This window comes from Larimichthys crocea, chromosome VIII (assembly GCF_000972845.2).
Source record: "Larimichthys crocea isolate SSNF chromosome VIII, L_crocea_2.0, whole genome shotgun sequence".
Lineage (NCBI taxonomy): Eukaryota > Metazoa > Chordata > Actinopteri > Sciaenidae > Larimichthys > Larimichthys crocea.
The window spans coordinates 25,966,251-25,986,722 of NC_040018.1; the positions used below are offsets into that span (position 1 = coordinate 25,966,251).

Genomic DNA, 20,472 nt, shown 5'->3' on the forward strand with positions numbered 1-20,472 from the left:
ACAATAATAATATACATTTCCTCTTTGCTAACTAGGTAACAGCATGGTTAATAATCCTGCTGTGTACTGTGGGTGTGTTTATCTATATTTTGTACAGTTTTGGTCATATTTTACATTACTTGCTGTTAACAAAAATCCAAATGAACAGAAAATAAATATATAAAAGTGCAGATTTTGTCCTTGGAAAAAGTTATATACTACAACAGGCAAAGGCCACTTTCATAATATTTGATAATATACAGTAGATGTTAAAGAAAACATTGCCAAGTGCTTGTTCCTGTTGGGTCTGTGTAGATAATATTATAAAGAGTACGATTTAGACCTCCTCTACATGGAGATAACTTGTGTTATGAGTTGGTGCTATATAAATAAAATTGAATTGAATTGAATTGAATTGGTTACACCTTGTTTTAATAAGTGACTTTATGAGCATGCATTCAGGAGAAGTGGACATTTAAGATATAAACCTCTCTAAGTCTTAACATGGAACATAAATAAATAATAGTATTGATTGATTGATTGATTGGTTGGTTGGTTGGTTGGTTGGAACATATGTTCAAATTAGCCAACAGAGAATTTGTTTTAAAAAATGTGGGAATTTTTCGAGCATAAATTCTTGACCCATAACTGGACGGTGTTTCATTCCTTGTTTTGTTTCTCTGATTGGGTGATGTGTTCTGAAAGTCATAACCGGAAGCAGCTCGGCAGCAGCCAGCCATGGCTCACACACTCAGTCAGTCAGTCAGTCACCTCGCTCGCGCTGGCAGTGTCTCCGCGAGGACAGACGGTTCAGCCAACGTTTGGCACCGGCGTCTTTTTCTTCGAAATTTAGATTTTTTGAAACATCTTTAATAGTGCGGAGATCATCAGGAAAAGAAGAAAAAAAAAACAGCATTTTAACACGGGTTAAGTGTTTTTTTTGTGTGGCTTTGACTGGTCAACCTGTTTTATTGACTGAATTTGAGCGTTCATCCGCAGACTGGTCAACCTGTTTTATTGACTGAATTTGAGCGTTCATCCGCAGTTGTCACCGTGGTGTGTAACGCCTTTTTTTTTCCGCTCTTATACTGAGTCCAGTTTGTTTTTAACACTGGGTGTAAGTTTTAAACTGGAGACTGTGAAACCACGACTACTGACAGAAAAAACTACTCTAGGTAAGCTTAAGTAAAAATACTGTCTTCAAATTGATAATTCTACTATATAAACAAGCCAGATTACAACACTATAATGCCGTAAAATCACTCTGCATGTCTGATTTTCATTAGCAACTCCATTAGTAACCTTTTAAATATGTTTTTTTTTCTGGTAATAATGAGGTAAACCTGATGTGTGCCCATGAGTAGGATTTAAATGATCATGCACACCAGACCTAAATTGATTAGCTATTTATAATTAATAATACAATTGTCAGGTCTTCTACTGTTTGTGTTCAATTACAGCACACCGTCTGATCTTATCTTTATTCATTAATCTCCAATTTGCTTGTTGTGTGTGTGTGTGTGTGTGTGTGTGTGTGTGTGTGTGTGTGTGTGTGTGTGTGTGTTTGTGGTTGGTTTTCTTAAGTCCCTGTTAGAGGTGATGTATGTGTTCATATTTTGAAAGGCAGACGGCAAAGGCAAAGAGCAGATACTCGGTGGCTCATCTCACACCTGTAAAATGTGGTTTTCCTGTTTCCCCCCTCCCCCCCATCTCCCTCGGTTTCACCCCCACACACCCCACCCCCCACACCTCGGGGGGCACCCCGTTTGTCCCCCCGCCATGCAACGCTCCCACCTTCGTGTTTTTCAAGTGACCGTTTTTTTTTTTTTTTTTTTTTTTTTTTTTAAACTAAACACGGCATAATGTGAAATGTAAATTTTGCAGTGAATGTGTGACTCATTGCGGGAACCCCTCCTCTGTTGTGCTGACTTCATTTTTAATAATGAGGAAAAGAAAGCCCCTGATGGCAAAATGAACCTCGTGACCTACATGCAAAGGCCACGCCGCTGGGGGTGATTTAGCCCTAATAATATGCTGGCTTTTGTCTGTCCATGTGCGTGGGTGTGTTGTTTTATTGATTTATTCATAACCCCGAAGGACATATCTGCAGAATTCCACCTGCTCCTTCAATTTCCTCACAAAGGACGTCAAGATACAGATAACGGAGCACATACACACTCGTGCAGACATGCACACTTTATCACTACGGTGCTATCGGCAAGAATGCAAGGTCCTAACACAAATGTAGCCCAGGGTACATTCCACATCATTCTTATTACATCGAGTGCTCCAGTACAACTTGAAACTTTGGTGCTCATGCCTGCTTTGACACAGCTGCTGTTTTTTGTTTTTGTGTGTGTTGGTTGCATCTGGTGAGAAGGGAAAAAAAGTCCCAAGTTATTATGAATACTTTCAATTAGATGTGTCAAATCTCACTTTCAGAACCTTCTTCAGGAGGTTAGCTTAGTGTGTCGTTTTCACTCACGAAAAGCTGCTGATACCTCAAACTGTAAATCATTATGTCAAAAGGCAACATGATATGGCATGACAGTTGTTTTTTCTGTTGTTGTGAGTAAGGAAAACAAACCCTTATCTTATATTGTAGCTATGTTGGCGGCAGTGCACAACATTGTGGCACAGTGCAAAAAGCAACACCTTCTGCAAATGAGTCAAGACAAATGAGGTCAGTGAGGCTTCAGTAGAAAGAGTATTGTGTTTTAATGTACCTGTATTTAATTTCATCCTTACGCTTGAAGGAAAACTCTTAAAAGCTGGGAAAATAAATCAAAATATCTTACAAGCTAAATCTATTTAATTTCACAAATCAAAGTGTTCTTTACCGTGCACGTATTTTAACCATTGGCTTAAACAGCCTCCAAACCAGCCAGTGATCTTTGACCTTTATTCAAGCTGGCTGTCACTTCAGCTCTAAGGCCTGACAACAAAGAGCCGCTTTTGTTCCTTGGATTACTCGTCCATGCACATTCTTTGCTCCCTCCCTCTGCTGCTTGTAAAGGAGTGGGGTAAATGCAAACTGAAACGTCAAACGCAAACCGCTAACTCGGTCTTCTGTAAATGTGGGTGTAAAATAATAATCCAAACGTGTCTGTGTGTTGAGGTTTGTTTTCAGCTGAAACTAAAATGTGCAGCGTAAGCAATGGTTTATTCCAAGAGATGAATGAGACACAAAAAAGTACTGATAAAACTGAAAAGGAAAGGAAACAATATTTAATGCAGACAGACATGAAAAGCAGCCACAGAAAACGTGATATTCAGATGCTTTAAAATCTTTAAGAAGGGCAGAAAGTGGTATTTGTTAGGCAGCATATACTGTACTGAAAACAGGTTCCATACTGTATCACAGGATTTGAAATTGAGATCTGTGGTGCAGCTGTAGCGTAAAAACCAGATCAGCATTTTATATAATTCACAGTCAAATCTGACAATTCATCTTTTTGTGGTTAACAATTAAACCTCCATAAGTTCCCATATTAAAATGTCTAACTTCACAGCAGAAAGAAACATGTTTACTACCTGGTACAAAAAAAAGTTTTGGTCCCTGTAGCTACTTTCCCCATTTATGGCAACTGTGCTAAGTCTATAACTCACCTGTTATACTAGCAGTAAACACAACATATCGTTTTTCAGGTGGAAACCAAATGTCCTGACAGTCCATCCAAATGTTGTTAAGATATTTCATCACAAAGTATGGTGTCATTGATGGGAAAAAATTCAAAGGACCACAAATATTTGTACACAACTGCATGGTAATTCATCCAGTAGTAGTCAGCCTGGATGAAAGTGTATGGCTCATTGTTCTCTCTGGTGTTTGTCACTCACAGCTGCTGTGAGTTTCACACATTGTTTTGGCTGCCTTTTACTATGCGTGAGATTTCATGAAGATGATTAATAATAGATGCGCTCGCCTGAGTGTGACGGTATGAGTCAGACCCCTACATTATGCAGACATGGAGAAATTTTACGGGAAAGTCGAGAGGTTACAGGGGGCTGTCTGTCTCATTCACACATGTGTGGGTTGCTGGAGGATATGCATGCGTTCACACATCACCGACATATATCATTCCACTTGTGTGTAGGTGTCACAAGCGCATTGAAGCTACAGGTTTCGGGATGACTGTGAGAAGTCTACGGTCCCAGCAGTCTCCCAGTCTGCATACCAGCACTCGCACACATGTATTTCTGCCAGGCTTTGGTCAGTGCGTACCGTTTTTACACATACACACACACACACACACACACACACACACACACACACACGCATAAGAGCTGGGAAGTGAAAGAAAAGGGGAAATTCTTGTGCTCAATTGATGCCTAGGCGCTGCACGGGGACAATAGAGAGGGTGCGGGGGTAGAGAGAGAGAGGTAGTTTACATTTCATACCAATTCTGCAAGCTGAAATGTGTAAGAGAGAGAGAAAGAATATGTTTGTTTGAGCTGAGAAAGAGTAAATAATTGCTCTGTTATCAAGACCCATACAAAGGAGAGGTCACTTTTTATGTTAAATGTAATCACCCATACACACTGTGTACCCTGTGTAGAATATTTCTACATTGTTTTAACGCTTTGAATCTGTGACGTTACTTGTGTGTGTGTGTGTGTGTGTGTGTGTGTGTGTGTGTGTGTGTATATAGGGCACACGTTTGCATACATGCACAGTTACACAAAGTCATTCGTGTGGGACACATTCGCCTTCTCTCAAACATATCTCGACAACTGAGCCTTCTAGTCTTGTTCATACTTGTAGCTAGATGTGTGTGGGTGGGGTGACACTGGTTTACTGTTTCCTCAGTGCAACTAGAGGTCTGGTTCATCAATAAACTGTCTATAGTCAGTGAGCCATAAGGAGCGGCTCTGGTCAAGGCTGACGTGACTCACACATTAAATGCTGTGGGTGAATTCACCACCAGTGTGAAACTCAATGACCGTCTTGTCAGTATTGTTGTTGAGTTGTATGTCATCATTTCAGTCCAAAACATGGCTGTGTGCTCCTGGTTTGATCTAGTCAATGTGGACATTGTTTGTTCTGTTTACTTTGTGTAAAATCCCATTTTAGATTTATTGTTGTTGTTATTTTATAACTACCAGCTCTTAATAAAGCATAGATGATGTTGTGTTATGGTACAAATTCAGCATTTTATTGGATGAACAATCTCAGAAAGCTCCTTAACTTTCAGTAAATGGCAGTCCGCTATTGGTCCTGTAAACATACAAACCGAGACTGTTAGAGACTTTGGTATACTACTTATTCTGTGGTAACTAATCCTTTTATTAAAAAGTGTCCACTTACTAGCTTTTTCTGGAGCTTTCAATAGTATCGCATCGTCTTAATGATCAGTTGTGATGAAAGTTTCAGTATTTATATCTCATGAGCCATATTTGTCACAACTAAGTAAGCTGCATCCTACTGATCTGATGACATGTGGTGGAATTTTTTGGTTTTGATTTGTCTTCATACTGTCTCCAAGTTTGAGAATGAACGCTCCGCTCTCTTGAATTTCAAGAAGAGTTTATGACATAACCAGATAGATACTGATACAACTACATTTACCACCTTCTGTGAGAAGTAGGTTTTATGGGCTAATGTAGGATGGCTGTAGTGCAACCACAGTAAGCTTCTGCCGTAGCATAGTAGACCGCCAACCATAGGGCTGCTTGACTGTGTACTCTGTTGCCACTGTTGATCTGTTTACTGATTTGCCTAAGTAGCTGAGACATGATATTAGACTGTTGTGTTAATAACCACAGAAAATCCTGTAGCTTTACATATTTTATGTTTAAAACTGCTGCTCATATGTGGAAAACAAAGTAAGGTTGATAAGTCACTAGGTAAATTTGCTGCTTGCTAAACCATTACACTGCTCTATTCCTCTATGCACGAGGGTGTGTGTATGTGTCTATATCAGTTCCTCATTATAAAACCACTAAGTCACATAAGTCCTTTTCCCCCGAACTTTTTTATGTTGCTTTTGAGTGATCAAATATGGGAAGTGTCAAAACCACAAAGCAGCCAAGTGAGTTTAAAAATATACAAAGGTTTCACACAGTCTTCATGTTCTTCAGCTCAGCACAGGATTTAGTCAAAATGAAACGGATTATGTAATGTGTGAAACTCCAGTTACTGCCGTGTACTGTATTTTGACGGTACAAGCGAGCGCAGGCTAATATTAAGATAACACTTGATGCGATGACTATAAACCAGCTGTATAATTACCAGAGCATCCTCCATCTGCTTTCCCTCCAGTGAAGTACAGAATGTAACTCTTGGAAAAAGATGGTAAAATAAATACATAGAAATATACCTATAGAAATATACACAGGGTACAATATAAATCCTTGGTATAAGTTCCAGGATTTCACTGATGTAATCTGATCACAACAAATGTGTTTACAGATATAAGTTGCAGCTCTTCATTCAGGCCTGGACTGACACTCAACTCAAAGATCCAAAATGTTTCTTTTTTGTTTTTTGTAGAGGAAATACATTATTTCTAACGTCTGTAACTTCTTGACATTTTCAATGATCATGTATTTGACACAGTAACTGGTGGGAATCCTTTTTAAATCTCAGTTTAATTTCAGTTAAAAAAAAATATTTTTACATCTGTGACTTTTTTGTTTTTAAATATGACCGCATGTTTCAAATACTGCTTTTTGCTGTGGCACTCGGCTGTATTTACAGTATTTTCATCCGAAAAGGACATATTTGTGCATATATTGTATATTTTTGTTTAATGGTTTGATGGTAACTGTAGCCAATGTCAAACTGAGTCTGGCTTGTAAATGTTCACACTATGCCTGACAGTTCAGCCTCAGTGAGACTATAAGGCTGCCTCACGCAGTGACTTCACTTCTGTCCACCCTGCAGAAGATTTTGAGATGTAAAAAAATCACTTATGCATAATGCTCCAGCCAGATTAATGTTAGCACTGTTGACTGTGTCTGTGTGACGCTGTGTGGTTGTCAAGTCTTGGTTCCTTCTCCAGTATCAGGTGTGTGTTTCAGCGAATGTAGTTATAAATATCCAGCTGACCCCCTGAGGCTGTGCGCTTGCACTCTGCTTCTTTTTGTCTGTCTTTTTCTGTCTGTTTCTGCCTTTCTGCTTTACCTGTGGTTAAACTGTTTCCTGTCTGATTTGCGATATTGAGGACAACTGCGACTGATTTGTTTCCCCTCCAAGATCTGCATGTCTGCACACGTTTTCCCACATCACACATACTGTACAGTTGATGTAGTGTTTATTTGTTGCCAGTGCTGTGACGTGTGGTTATCATGCGAGACAAAGTCAAACTTGAAAGTTGTTAGGATGGCAACTGCGTTGGGTGACTTGGCATGGTTGTGCTTGTGACATAACCGTATGTGCGTATCTGTTGCTCACACAGTTTTCAGTACGTCTAACTTGATGCTTTTTGTTCAGGGAACTTTTGTATCCTGAAAGTAGTGTATTAATAAAAAAGTATATTACTTCCGTCCTTGAAACAAGAAAAGCGAGCTTGCTATAGGGGGATGGAAAGACTGAGTCGTTGGTGTGTGTGCATGCATGTGTCAGATAAATCTAAAGACTGTTTCCTTTGATAACAGCACACAGAGGTCCCTGTGTGTATTTTCAGCCTGAACTCATTTGTATTCATTGATAAGAGCATACAGATAACAAAGCAGACGTCTGGATAAGAATAATATCATTAAAAAAACGTATTATGTCAAACTGTGCCACCTCCTGATAAAATTACTTGTTTTATATAGGCTGTGTGCTTGCAATTGGAAAGAATGTGAAAGATGTTTGTGGTTCATTGTAAGTTGCCTTCTACAGTTAATACATTGGCAGAAAATGCACGCAATGCATTTTCATTTTTTGAATCATAAGTTGTTTTCAGTTTTTCACTTCATAACATAGGTGTGGTCCGACTGTTTTTCCCTGACTATGCAGAAAATAAACTATAGATTTGTTCCTCTTTTACAAATGAATTTTGCTTTCTCTGTTTCCCTGTGGTAGTTGTCACCAATGGAGCCCCGACTGAACATAGATCTGAGGGTTGTGTCCATCTTGATCATCATCCTCACCACAGGTAAGATGACTACAGTAGATAAAAACATCTCTTATAGCTTCATATTCATTCTCACAACTGCATTGCAACACACTGAAGCTCCACCACTCCTGCTGCTGCTATATGTGGCATATGTTATCATGTCTGGAGATATTTAAGCGAAAATATAGATAAGACATAGACAGACTTTATTGTCAACCAACTACACATTTCCAATGTACATTTGAGTGAAATTTTGTTGCAAAGGCTCAAAATAAAAACAAGAGACACGGTAATAACAGTATAAATATAAAAGTATAGGAAATATAAAATAGAATAAAATATAAAAAGAAACAGAATAAAATTGTGACTTATAAATAGACACTATGAATAGTGCAAATAGATAACAGAATTATCAGTGCAACAGAGTTCACAGTATCAGTGTAAAGTGTATTGTGTAATATGGGAGTGGGGGTGTTATTGGGAGTATAGATAGAAAGCTGATAGAAACTTAAAACATACATCACATGTTTCTTGTGTAGGGAAGATGATCTGGTTACATCTCTATATGAGTGCAACATTTTGTGAATTAGGCACCTAAAGTGCCTCTTAAAACATGCTGATACATGGAAAAATCCACTTGCTACCGATGCAGTTTCACTTGTACTGAAAACTGACTTGAGGTCAGTGTCTTGAAGCGAGGCATTTAGGGTGCAAAGGGAATCAGCAAGACACTGAGGTTATGAAATGATTCAGAAATCATTTAAAATTGTATCTATGGTTATTAATTACCATTTGTAAATCTGAAAACTCAGCGTTACACATGCTCACAGATACATGCACACAAATTTAAGTCAAGTGAAGTTTGCACAATTTAAACGTGTGTCTAATTTAAGTTAGACGTGTGCACATAAACTTCTCACACAAAGCCATCACTCTCATTAATGAAAAAGAAAACATTTCACACTGTTCTATTAAAAATAAAAGGACTGTGTCATTCCCAGATTGCCATCAGTTATTTTAACACTATTATTTTGTTATTTTAACAGTTATCACTATTATGTATGATAATGTATTCTTCCTGATTCCACCCGGTATCCAAGTGGGCTACAGTAGCAACAAGCAAGTCCAATGATGCCCCTCACAAATGGGACAGGGTGCTTTTGACTGAAATTCTTGCCACACCTGTTTATTTACGGGCAGAATACATTTTTCTAACCATTATTTGAGCTCATAGGAATGGGGCTTCAAACTACTTTTGAAATAATATAATTTTCCTAATCTTTAGGAAAAAATCAGAAAGTCAGAACTTGACGAAGTCACGCTTTTGTTTTGTGAGTTCATCTGGTTGTTTGAAACTTTAGTGTTGGTTTCAGTATTGCAACATAACGCTGTGTTGCAAACATCAAACTGTCTTTCGTTAATGCGTGCTTACTTTTGTCTCCTTCAGGTTCTAGTGAAAACGACCTGTACCTGGAATTTTGTGGCACCTGGCGTCATGGAAAGGGCTCCCTGAGCCTCTCTGTCAACCTTTCCCCAGGCTGTGATGGGGTCTCAATCTCAGCCAATAAGACCTCTCTGTCCATCGATGGGAAGATCACGGCCCAGTGCAGGCGCTCTGACGTAGTCTCCCTTGAGCAGTATGGACTAGGTTCACAGGAGGACAGTTACTTCTGTCTGTACTGGGAGCCATTGCTGGACCAGTTGAAGCTGCAGGTAAATTTAGAAAAATGTTGTAGTGGGTCCTCACTACTTACTAAAAATCTTACTACTTACTCATCTAAAAACCAATATAATGCATTCTTTTGGCAAGTCATTTTTCACCTGTCATCTTGCTCAGGAACATGAAAGTACTGGCGAAGAGAAATGCAGATTTGTTTTGCCTTTTCAAGGCTGTCTCGATGTGACAGGATGACACTAACTAATCAGTCTCTAAAATAAGAGGTGTGAAAAACGCCCTATCTGTGAAGGCGTCTTATCTTTTCATGGTTTTCATTCTACTAAAATCCAGTGTGTGCAATGTGTGCAATACTTAGATGACTGTTTATGCTACATGCTGCATTCCTCATTAAAGAGCTTAAAGTGACATTATGTAGACATTGGTTGTTTGGAATTTAGCACCCCCAGTTTCAGAGTGCAATATCACTGTCATATATATGGACAGTCATACATGTCTATTTGTGATGGTTATATTATGTCAGACAGTGTCCTATTTGGTCAGTCTCTCTGTTTCTCTTCTTAGCTTCCTCTGTCAACATCCTCCTTAGTCTCTTTGCCTTTGCCATTATGTCCATAAAGGCTGCTGAGTCCTGTTACATTTCCCGCCTGTTCAGTATGACAGGCTTCACTCACCAATCGCATTCCCCTGCCTGCAAACCTCCTCTTCACAGTGGTCCAAAATGCCTTTATCAGCTAACAGCAGCTATAGTTCACAGCACTTTACTTCACTGTCCATCAGGAAACATGTTAATGTGACATTTTCTCCATAAAATATGATCCAGTTTCACCAAAATTAGTGAAATATTTTATGCTGTGTAACTTAGTGCCATAATGTGTTGCGTATGGGTGATCGTACCTGGAGCAAAAAGTTTCAAGAACGGGCATACAAGGTGCAGAGTGGGAATGAAAGGGACACCATTCACCTGATTATACGTCAGTGTAACATCAAAGTGGATTAAAATCTGTTATTTTATGGTTGAAAAGTCACACAATGCATCTTTAATGTTTATTTTTGTTTGTCTGTTTTTGTTGTACAGGTCGCAGGAAAGAACCTCACTCTGTGCTGGCCTGCCAGCATACAGGGCTCCTGCTGCACCGATCTGTCTCATGGCAGTAACACACCCTACGCATCCTATGGCATCTTCGGTGGATCAGTCAGAAATGATAAACTCAGTGATAAAATAATGACGACCTACAACTTCAGTGGCGAGTCCACTGACTGCAGTAAGAAAGATTCAATGTGGGCCACAGTTTAACAGAGTTTGTGTGTGATCGTTTGTAGTTTTGTAAAATTGTCCTTTTATTTTCAGAAAAGTTGTGTGATCAACTGAACCAGGGATCCACCCAAGTCAACATGTAATTTCCTCTTTTTTCACATTTGTTGTCAAAGTCGTATGTTCATGTCAACATCCTCCTTCTCATATGACTTTGTCTTAATTGCCAAGCTTACTGTCAGGAAGTGCATACAGTTTACTACAAACAGGAAGCTAAGCTTTATACTGTGTTAAGGTGGGGTTACAAAAATAACCATACCTTTTTATTTCAAACACTGTTTAAAACCACAGTCTACATAATGTCATGATGGTGTATGTTAATGTGTGTATGCAGGGTTGAGGACCCTTTGGCTGCAGGGTATGTTAAGCCCTGCGCTCGCAGCTCTGAGGTTGTGATGAAGAAGGATTTCAGAGGCTTCAATGTGACATCACCTGTAAGTTAAAAGTTGACTTTTTATCACATTCAGAAGAGCCAGAACTTAAAGTTTCACTGTAAAATCTGTAATAAAATCACAACACGAGATCAATTAAGCAACAGTTCTAGATCTTTTTAACATATGACATAATCTTCCTCAGCAGATGGAGTTTGCTCGGTTGTCGGTTGAATGCATGGAGTACATTAATGACTTCCCCTCCATGTTATCTAATCCCAACACAAGATTAATTTAGTAGTAGTGTTCTGGAGCTTTCAATCATCATATCAACATTTGAACTGCTGCTTATTGTGTCAAGAGGAAAACGTTGAACCTGAGAACTGGGACTGACTTGTTTTACGTCATGTGTTTACCTACACTGCTGTCTACACAGGCCACATCAGCAAAATTGTGACCACATTGGTCCTAGTTACTCGTCTTGGTTGAACTTAACCTTCATTATCAGAAATGAAGCAAATCAGTTATTTATGCTCTTATGCCTGTTTAGAACAATGGAAAGCTATGACAGCAAAGACAGTCATTCATAAAACTGATTATTTCTTAGTTAATTAATGACTTAATGCTAGACATGTAATAAAAAAAGCTACTTACAAAAAAAAAGTTCAAGCAAAGTATGTTTGCCACATAGAAGTGGACAGGAGGCACTGACTTGTCTCTACTCTGCATCTCAACTGAGTAGGCTCTTTCATTCTGGTGGCTGTGTGTACCCATTTTTAATCAGGGTCTAACTTTATAGCAGGTTTTTAACCCAGTGAATGAGTAACCACCATAACATTTCCAGTCGAGTCGAGGGTGGTGGTGATTTAGTATAGAAAATAGGTGAGAGGTTAGCCACATGAAAGTGAATGGCAGCAGCATTTTAGTGACAAGTAGAGGACAGATTTAGACTTCCTACAAACTATTTTAAAATAGGGCCATTTGTGTAAGTACCCAGTAATCCACATGCACATCTACTAATTACAGCTGTGTACAGCATGGGGTTGTGATGCACAATCACAAGCAAAGCACAAGTAATGTCACTGATTTAACTTAAAATTTTACAAAGTTAAAAACATTTTAGTTCATCGATATTGTTCCTACACCCTGTATTTAATGCAATACTTAAGAATTGATACTGATGATGACCTGGTTTGTGGTCTGTCTTTCCCCTGTTCATTGTTCATGTATTGATTTGAATATAAATTGACCCAAACCCTGGTGTACCCTCTCTTACAGTAAACCTTTTATCTGTATATGTTCTTTTCTCCAGGCTGCTAAAGGTGAACCTGCAGAGCCCCTTATCACTGTCCACATCCCGCCTGCTTTAAAACAAGCTGCAAAAAATACCAGCAAAGTAGCCTTCAGTTTCTTCAAGAACAACTCCCTGTTCCAGGTACGGCTCTGTTTGCCCTTCCTCGATACACGATACACCATTTGCTCTGACTGAAACACTTCTTCTGTGTGTGAAAGGCTGTATCATGTAAAGGGACAGGTAAAGATGTGTGTGTGTCTTTGTCTTTCAGGACGGTCTCGAGAAAGTCAAGATTCTTAATGATGTCGTGGAAATCAATGTGGAGAACGAGATCATCGCTGATCTGCCTGAGCCAATTAGGATTGGCTTTCACCATGGTGTCGTACCTGTAAGTTTTTGTGCCTTTTTGGCCTGTCAGTGTGATCAATGTCCACTTCATATTGTCTACATCTGTACTTTCAAATCGTATTCGTAAATCAATTTTTAATTATAACACAACCTACTCAGACACTCCCAAAACTGATGAAATTGTTAGAGGAATTTGGTTTAGTTTCTGATTATAAAATTAATATCAATAAAACCCAAGCATTAACATTTAATTACGACCCTCTACTTTCAATTAAGATCATGTACAATTGGAAATGGGATGCTGAGTCCATTAAATATTTGGGTGTCTCATTACCTAGGGACTTCACGAAACTTTACAACATAAATTATGGTCCATTAAAATCAAAGATAAAAACTGACTTAAAAAAAATGGAACGGTATTCCCTTTTTAAGTTTAAGTTCCCGGATAGACTCAATCAGGATGAACATTCTTCCACGTATGTTGTACCTTTTTCAATGTTTACCTGTTCAAATACCATCTTAACAGTTCTTAGAGTGGGACAGATTAAAAGCGAGATTATGAAGTGGTGTGCTTATGATTCGGACAAGGGGGCATTTCAAAGTTTTGAGGCCCTACAGAAGGATCATGGTCTAGGGCAGTGGTTCTTAACCTTGTTGGAGGTACCGAACCCCACCAGTTTCATATGCTCATTCACCGAACCCTTCTTTAGTAAAAAATAAAATATGATTTTTTTTACTGGTGCACAAAATGAACCGTGCATTAACATCACCTTGTTCAAATAACAAAAGCAACACAGTGCATGAACTCACAACAACTTACCTCAGTGTGACTTCTGCTGTTGCCTTTGAGAGACCAGTTCAGATATGCGTGGCTTCACCTTGGCAAGTGCCAGTCTCATGTCATTTTCACAGCAAAGTCTGTTCCTTTTCTTAGTTTTTATGTCCAGCATCCTCAAAAAACGATTGCTCACAAAGATATGTTGTAACAAATGGTATAAAAAATTCCAGGGCGGAGGCTCCACCGAACCCCTGAGACCGACTCACCGAACCCCTAGGGTTCGATCGAACCCAGGTTAAGAACCACTGGTCTAGGGAAAGAAGACTTTTGTAGGTATATGCAGGTGAGACACTATTATAACAAAAATATTAAAGAGGCATTAAAAGGTGAGTCGGGATTTATTGAGGTATTCTTATCATTAAGTAAGTCCAGATCTTGCAACAAAATCATCTCAAAATTATATAATGCCATACGATTGTCCAAACCAGAAAATACAGAATATATAAAGAAGAAATGGGAAACGGAAATAAGGACACGGGAGAGCTGGGAGAAAATATGTCAACTACAATGGATCTCAACCGGGTCAAACACTTGGCGGGAGTTCTGTTGGAAAAGCATAACAAGATTTTTTATCACACCCATTCAGAAATGTCATCAGAGTAGTGGGGATGCTTGTTGGAGACTCTGTGGGTCAAATGGAGCCAACCACTTCCATATTTTTTGGGACTGCCAAGTAATAAAATCCTACTGGGAAGAAATCCACAGACATATTAAAAATATATTTAATGTGAACATTCCATTACAATGTGAAACCATGTTTTTGGGAAATATAATGTTTGAAACATGGACCATAAAGGACAAAAAACTGCTGACCATATTGCTGGCTGCAAGTAAAAAATGTATCACTAAGAAATGGTTAAAAGTGGAACCTCCCACCATTGACGAATGGATCGATATTGTCTACGAAATTTATGTCATGGAGAAGATTTCTTTTTCCCTTAAGGTAGAGAGAGAAAATTTCTATAAGATCTGGACCAAATGGGCTGAGTACGTAAAACCAATCAGAGCTGATTTTATCTGACTGTACTTATGCTTTGTGTAAACCTACCCTCTTTTATTTTCTTTTTTTTTTTTTTTTGTGAACAGAGTGTATATGACACATAGGGGTGTGCTCCCCGGTTTGATGGTTTTTGTGTTATTATTTCCATCTGGAATAGTTTGGATCCAGGGGAGAAAGCTCTAGAAGGGCAGTATGTTCAACATCACTGTATTTGTGACAAACTGAGTTGTAATGTATGTATGAAAAGTTGTATGTGATAGGGGTCTGCCTTTCTAAATAAAAAGATAATTAAAAATTATATATATATGTTTGTGAAACCTGGTAAACACCTGAGAAAAAAATTTCCCTAAGTAAATTATAATTGATGTTACACACAGTGAACTGAATTATTTGACTTGCTAATTAAGGGGAAATATTATGAAGTAACATTTCTTCTCAAATGTTGCAGAACCCAGACTATTTCTTTAAAACTGAAATACGATCCAAGAAAATGTTCTCTTGTTACTGTATTGTGTGCATCTTAGTTAACACATAACTTCGTAAACTGTGGGTTTGCTGCATACGCTGTTGAAAAAACCCCCAAGAGGCTTATTTCAGTTCTATGGCGTCTGCGTCAACAAGAACACAAGAAAACCACTTGTAGGTTTCTTTTCTTACACCATGTCTTGCAGAAACAGACCATCTGTTGCTTCCTCTCTGCAGTGCACACATGTAGATACTGTATGCAGAATGATAAATGACCTCTACTTTTATTATTTTTATTGCTGGTGACACAGCAAATTTTGCATGTAGGATGTTAAGTAATTGACAGTGGCTGCTGAATCAAAGGATGCATGTTACTTCAACGTGCCTGAAACTTTGTTAGTATGATTACAAATGTCACATCTCTTTCGCCTCTTTATTTCAGAAAACGCATGCAAGGGAATGTGTATCATGGGACACCAGGAAAGGTTAGAACAAAGCTTATAACAATATTCAAATATATATATATATTTGTATTTGCTGTAACTCCCATAGATGATAACCGGGGATGTTTAATCTGTAGTTTATTTGTTCAGATCCTTTGCAGGTGAAATGGTCTGTGCACGGATGTAAGACACATCAACATGGACCAAACTACACTGAGTGCATCTGTAACCATCTGACTTACTTCTCTGTACTTGTGGTGAGACATGCAGCAGACACAGTGCTATCTCTGAAACCAGAAACCAAATGAGAGAACGTTAAATGTTTGTACTCCACACCACTAATATTAAGAAAAAACACATATACATGATTTTACACACATACCAGACGATGTTACATGTATCAGTTTATAGTGATTAAATACACAGGAACATATACACTCTTATATTTTGATGTATGAATACTCTGTTGCTTTGCTCATTGCTTTGTTTCCTGTGACAGCAACTGGAGCCTCGCCCAGTGTGCCACCTGTTGGTGCTCACCTCCATTACATCTCTGGGCTGTGCTGTGTCTGTGATCAGCTGTATTGCTCTCATCATTTTTCTCTGCAAGAAGAGGTAAAGCAGTGTTTTGAGGGCTTATGCAGTTTATCAAAAAAGAGTTTTAACAATAAACCAACTGATTTCCATTGTTCTCTCCTTGTAGCAGGCGATCTAAGGAGCAGTCCACTCCTATCCACTTGGGCTTGGCTATCTCTCTTGCTCTGCTCAATCTGCTCTTCTTCTTCACTGGGGTCCTGGCCAACGTCGAAGAGAGTGTGTGCACCTGGGTGGGAGCAGCCCTCCACTACACCTTGCTCAGCTCCTTCGCCTGGATGGGTATAGAAGTTTTCCACACCTTCTGGTTGGTCTACATGGTTTTCAGCCCCTTTCCAAAGCCCTATGTGTGGAACCTGCTGGGTTTTGGTGAGTTTGTCTGAAGTAATATTTCCAAAATATAATCTACTTCCTGGTACATTAAGTTGACGATGATATTAACAAATGACCTTTTTAAAACTGTTTTCCAGTTCTTCCTGCTGTTCCTGTTATCGTCCTGGTTATAATAGGTGACATTTATGGAGTGAGAGAGGTGCAGCCATGCGATGACCTATACAATCCTTATCTGATGTAAGCAACATTACATATTTTCAAAATAAAATACAAATAAAGGCAAGCACAATAGATCACACCTCCTCTTAAGTGTGGTGTAATGTCAGTTACAGAAAACTTGTTTGCTTTCCCTTCTCTGAGTGTAATTGATGTTTCCAGGTGCGGGATGACTATTACCAACCACAAGGCCTTGCTGGCCCACTACTTCACCAATATGACAATCCTGGTCGTCCTGGTGTGCTCGGGCACTGTGATGCTCTTCCTGGTCTATAGACAGATCCGCACCAGGGATGAATGGAAGCAGAACCGGGTGGCTTTTCTCAGCATCTGGGGCCTCAGCTGCCTCTTTGGGATAACTTGGGGCCTGACCTTCCTGGACTTTGGACCTTTCTCCGAGTTTGCTCTCTTCCTCTCCTGCATTCTTAACTCTTTTCAAGGTCTGTGTTTGCAGCACACAGTTAAACACAGTTTTACCCAAAGGAGAACAAAAACACTTCACATAAACCATAATAAGTTACATGTTTGTGTGTAGTTTTACTACATTGCTGTCACCTTAACAGAAGGTTTACTATATATAGTCCGTCTTTGGACAGGACTATTTTCATTGTTGCCTTCAGAGATTGGCAACTGTATTTGGAGCCAGTGGCCCATTGTATCAGTGTGGGAATGAGACAATGGCCATGGTTAATCAAGGCCTTCTGTTACTGTTGCCTATCAGGAGAAAAGCTGTTTCCTCCCACATGTCGCATGCTTGTGTTTGATTCAGGTCTGAAAAATTAACTCATTAACCCCATTTTTGCTGCACACTGGTAGTTCAGCTGGATATTGTTCTACACCAACTGGCTAGTGGCATTTAATAATACAACTCATTAGGCCTCCATCTACAGCAGGCATGCCATATATTCACAGTTGTTCCTTTAGAATAGGTGCATGTTGTATTATGAACAACCTTTCGTGCACATAGCCATTCAGCTAAATATGTACATCTTCATGCATTGCACTTGATAAACTTTCAGCAAATGGACGATGTCTGATTTAGTTCAGTGAATAATAAAATGAAGTGTTTTGTATATATTAAATAAAAGAACTTGCCAGTGAATCCGCCAGTTTTTAAGATTTTTGGTTTTGTTCTGTTTCCCCAGGCTTCCTCCTGATGCTGCGGTTCTACATGCTGGAATGGATCCGGAAACAGGCTGGTGGCTCTGGTCTAGGCAGCACCAGTTCTGGATCTACTCGACAACACATGCTACAGGAGAAGAGTTAGATGGACTTTAAAAAAAAACAAGTATGGTACATGATTCTGCGGAAGAATCAAAGCTGCTGGGGTCTAAGCTTTTTATGAAAAACAAAAGCAAAACTCCTCAGCTGAAATGTTGCTGTCTGCTGTAGTAACTGCCGGGCCTGGTGCCCACTGTATATTTGTACAAAACTAGACTGGTTCTAGATATAGAAGCAAAAGAATTGCTGAAGTTAAATGATTTCAGGTTACCCTGCTGTGATTTCTATTGTATTGTCTGTAAAGAAATCTTTATATTTTTATTATTATTATTATTATTATTGAAAATTCCTTTGAACCTTAGATAAGCTTTTTTTATTTTGTATTTTGTACGGTGTAAATATTTGCTTTATAGCTAAAGTCTTTTTAAAGTAGCACTTTGGATTTTATGTAATTTTTAAGAAAAAAAACTGTTTTGCTGTATTCTGCGTAATTGAAGAGATTTCATATACAGTGTGTTTGCATTATAAAATAATGGCTGAATATTTTATAATAAACTCCAGAATATTTTTCCAGACTGTTTTCAGACCTTTAGTAAAAACATGAAATATAATTATTATCAGATATTCACATTCAGAATGGACCAAATTAAACTCCAGTTTGAAAATTTGTTTAATCTCCAGCAGAGTTTTTAGATACTGTGATACTTGCACTTTTTTTGTTTCTTTTACAGCCCTGGTTGCCAAACCAATGCCCACTAGGGGTCGCCAACACTTCACTGGGAAAGTGGCCTTCTTCTAAAAAAAATATATATATATATATATATATATCTGTACGTACATCTGAGCAAGAAAACTATGATGTTATATACTCTCACAGGATAATGGCACAGCGAAGATCTAAATGCAAAATACATTCAGAGCTTCTACTTTCTGCTAAACAGCATCATCCTGCAAGATCTAAAGAATTGACAAAACAATGACCAAGCATCAAGGAGAAAAAACAAAAACATTGAATCTGCCTGTTATGTATGTTTGATTGTTAGCATAAAAAGTTCCTAAACATATCAAGGAACCTTATCTCTTATACAACATTCCAGGAAATAACCTGCTCAAAACAAATTCAAATCACTTGTTTAACACAAACTTCCTGCAGTTATTGTGTTCATTATTTGGGTTATTTGTACAGTTTATCAGGTCTTCTGTACTGTTGTTGTTATGCATTAAATATAATATGAAATATCCATAAATATGTTACTTAGTCTGTTTTTCAATGATTAAAAAAAGGTAACTTAAAGAAAAGAAGGTTGGGAGCCAGTCAGTGTGTAAATTTGAATGAACTTTTCATTGTGTATATTTTTGTTTTTGCAGATGTATATAGGGTATTAACAAACTAATGACTGTGTGTTTGTTTAAATGTACCATTTGCAACGTAAGCATATTCGAGCCGTGCTGTTTTCCTGCTCCGTCGTCTCTCCTTCTTATCTTCGTCTGCGTGTTTCCTCCCTGGAGATTTTAGATTTGTTGTTCTCTTTGCAAACATGCTGCTTGTTTTCCAAATTCTCAGTGTCTCTGCTACTTTGTGTACCAATGCTGTTATGTTTCCCCCCCCTAAGGTCATGATACTCAGGGCTTTCTTAGAAGAAGCTGACTTAAAAGTCAATAAAAAAGCTTTAAACTAACTGTCTCATTTTTCTTTTACTGTCATGTATTTTTTCTGCACTGCCAACCAATGCAGACAAAGTGTGATAAAGAAAGGAGTAAGCTAGACGCAGAGGTTTAAAGTTACACATAATAAAGTGGCCAGGAAAGCATTTGGACAGTACATTAATAAAAGTCTTACATACTTTGCTTCACTGTTTATTCTTCAGCATATTCATCATTGGTGCAAGAAGTGATCTCTGCGTTGGAGTTGTGGTGTCATTTTGATACTTGTTTCATGTCTTTGCTCTCCTTCTCCACCAAAAACCACAATGGAAACAAGTCTTTATTGTGTCCTCCTTTACATACTTGTGATTTGTGTCATTATTTTCCACTATCTTTTTAGTGCCAAAGTACCTAAAGTGGTAAAGGAAAGGTGTTACTATGTGTCCTGTACTTGTACTGTGTGTGTACAGATTGTGCCGTTTAAGCCCACTGACATGATAACGACACATACTCGTCAGCGGCCTATTGCCCCTAGTAAGAGCTCTCTAATTACATGTCTGTTCTTCACACAGCGGCAGCATCATGGTGTTTAAAGAGAGAGAAATAGCAAATCAGTCATTTCACTGTGCTTATAGCACAATATGATCAAGTCAACTTTATTGTCAACACTGCCATATATACAGGACATACA

At 38.5% G+C, this 20,472-nt stretch overlaps 1 protein-coding gene across 1 annotated transcript; it reads left to right on the forward strand.

Moving 5' to 3' along the window:
• The first annotated feature begins 997 nt into the window (after positions 1-997).
• On the forward strand, positions 998-19,816 carry adgrg1 (adhesion G protein-coupled receptor G1). The gene is made up of 15 exons (XM_019254023.2): positions 998-1,154; positions 7,991-8,063; positions 9,472-9,737; positions 10,778-10,964; positions 11,051-11,096; positions 11,349-11,448; positions 12,698-12,820; positions 12,951-13,067; positions 15,773-15,815; positions 15,924-16,030; positions 16,273-16,388; positions 16,477-16,736; positions 16,838-16,937; positions 17,079-17,356; positions 18,062-19,816. Exons 2-15 carry the CDS (start codon positions 8,000-8,002, stop codon positions 18,181-18,183), a joined length of 1,929 nt encoding a protein of 642 aa, XP_019109568.1. The 5' UTR covers positions 998-1,154; positions 7,991-7,999; the 3' UTR covers positions 18,184-19,816.
• Positions 19,817-20,472: the final 656 nt, after the last annotated feature.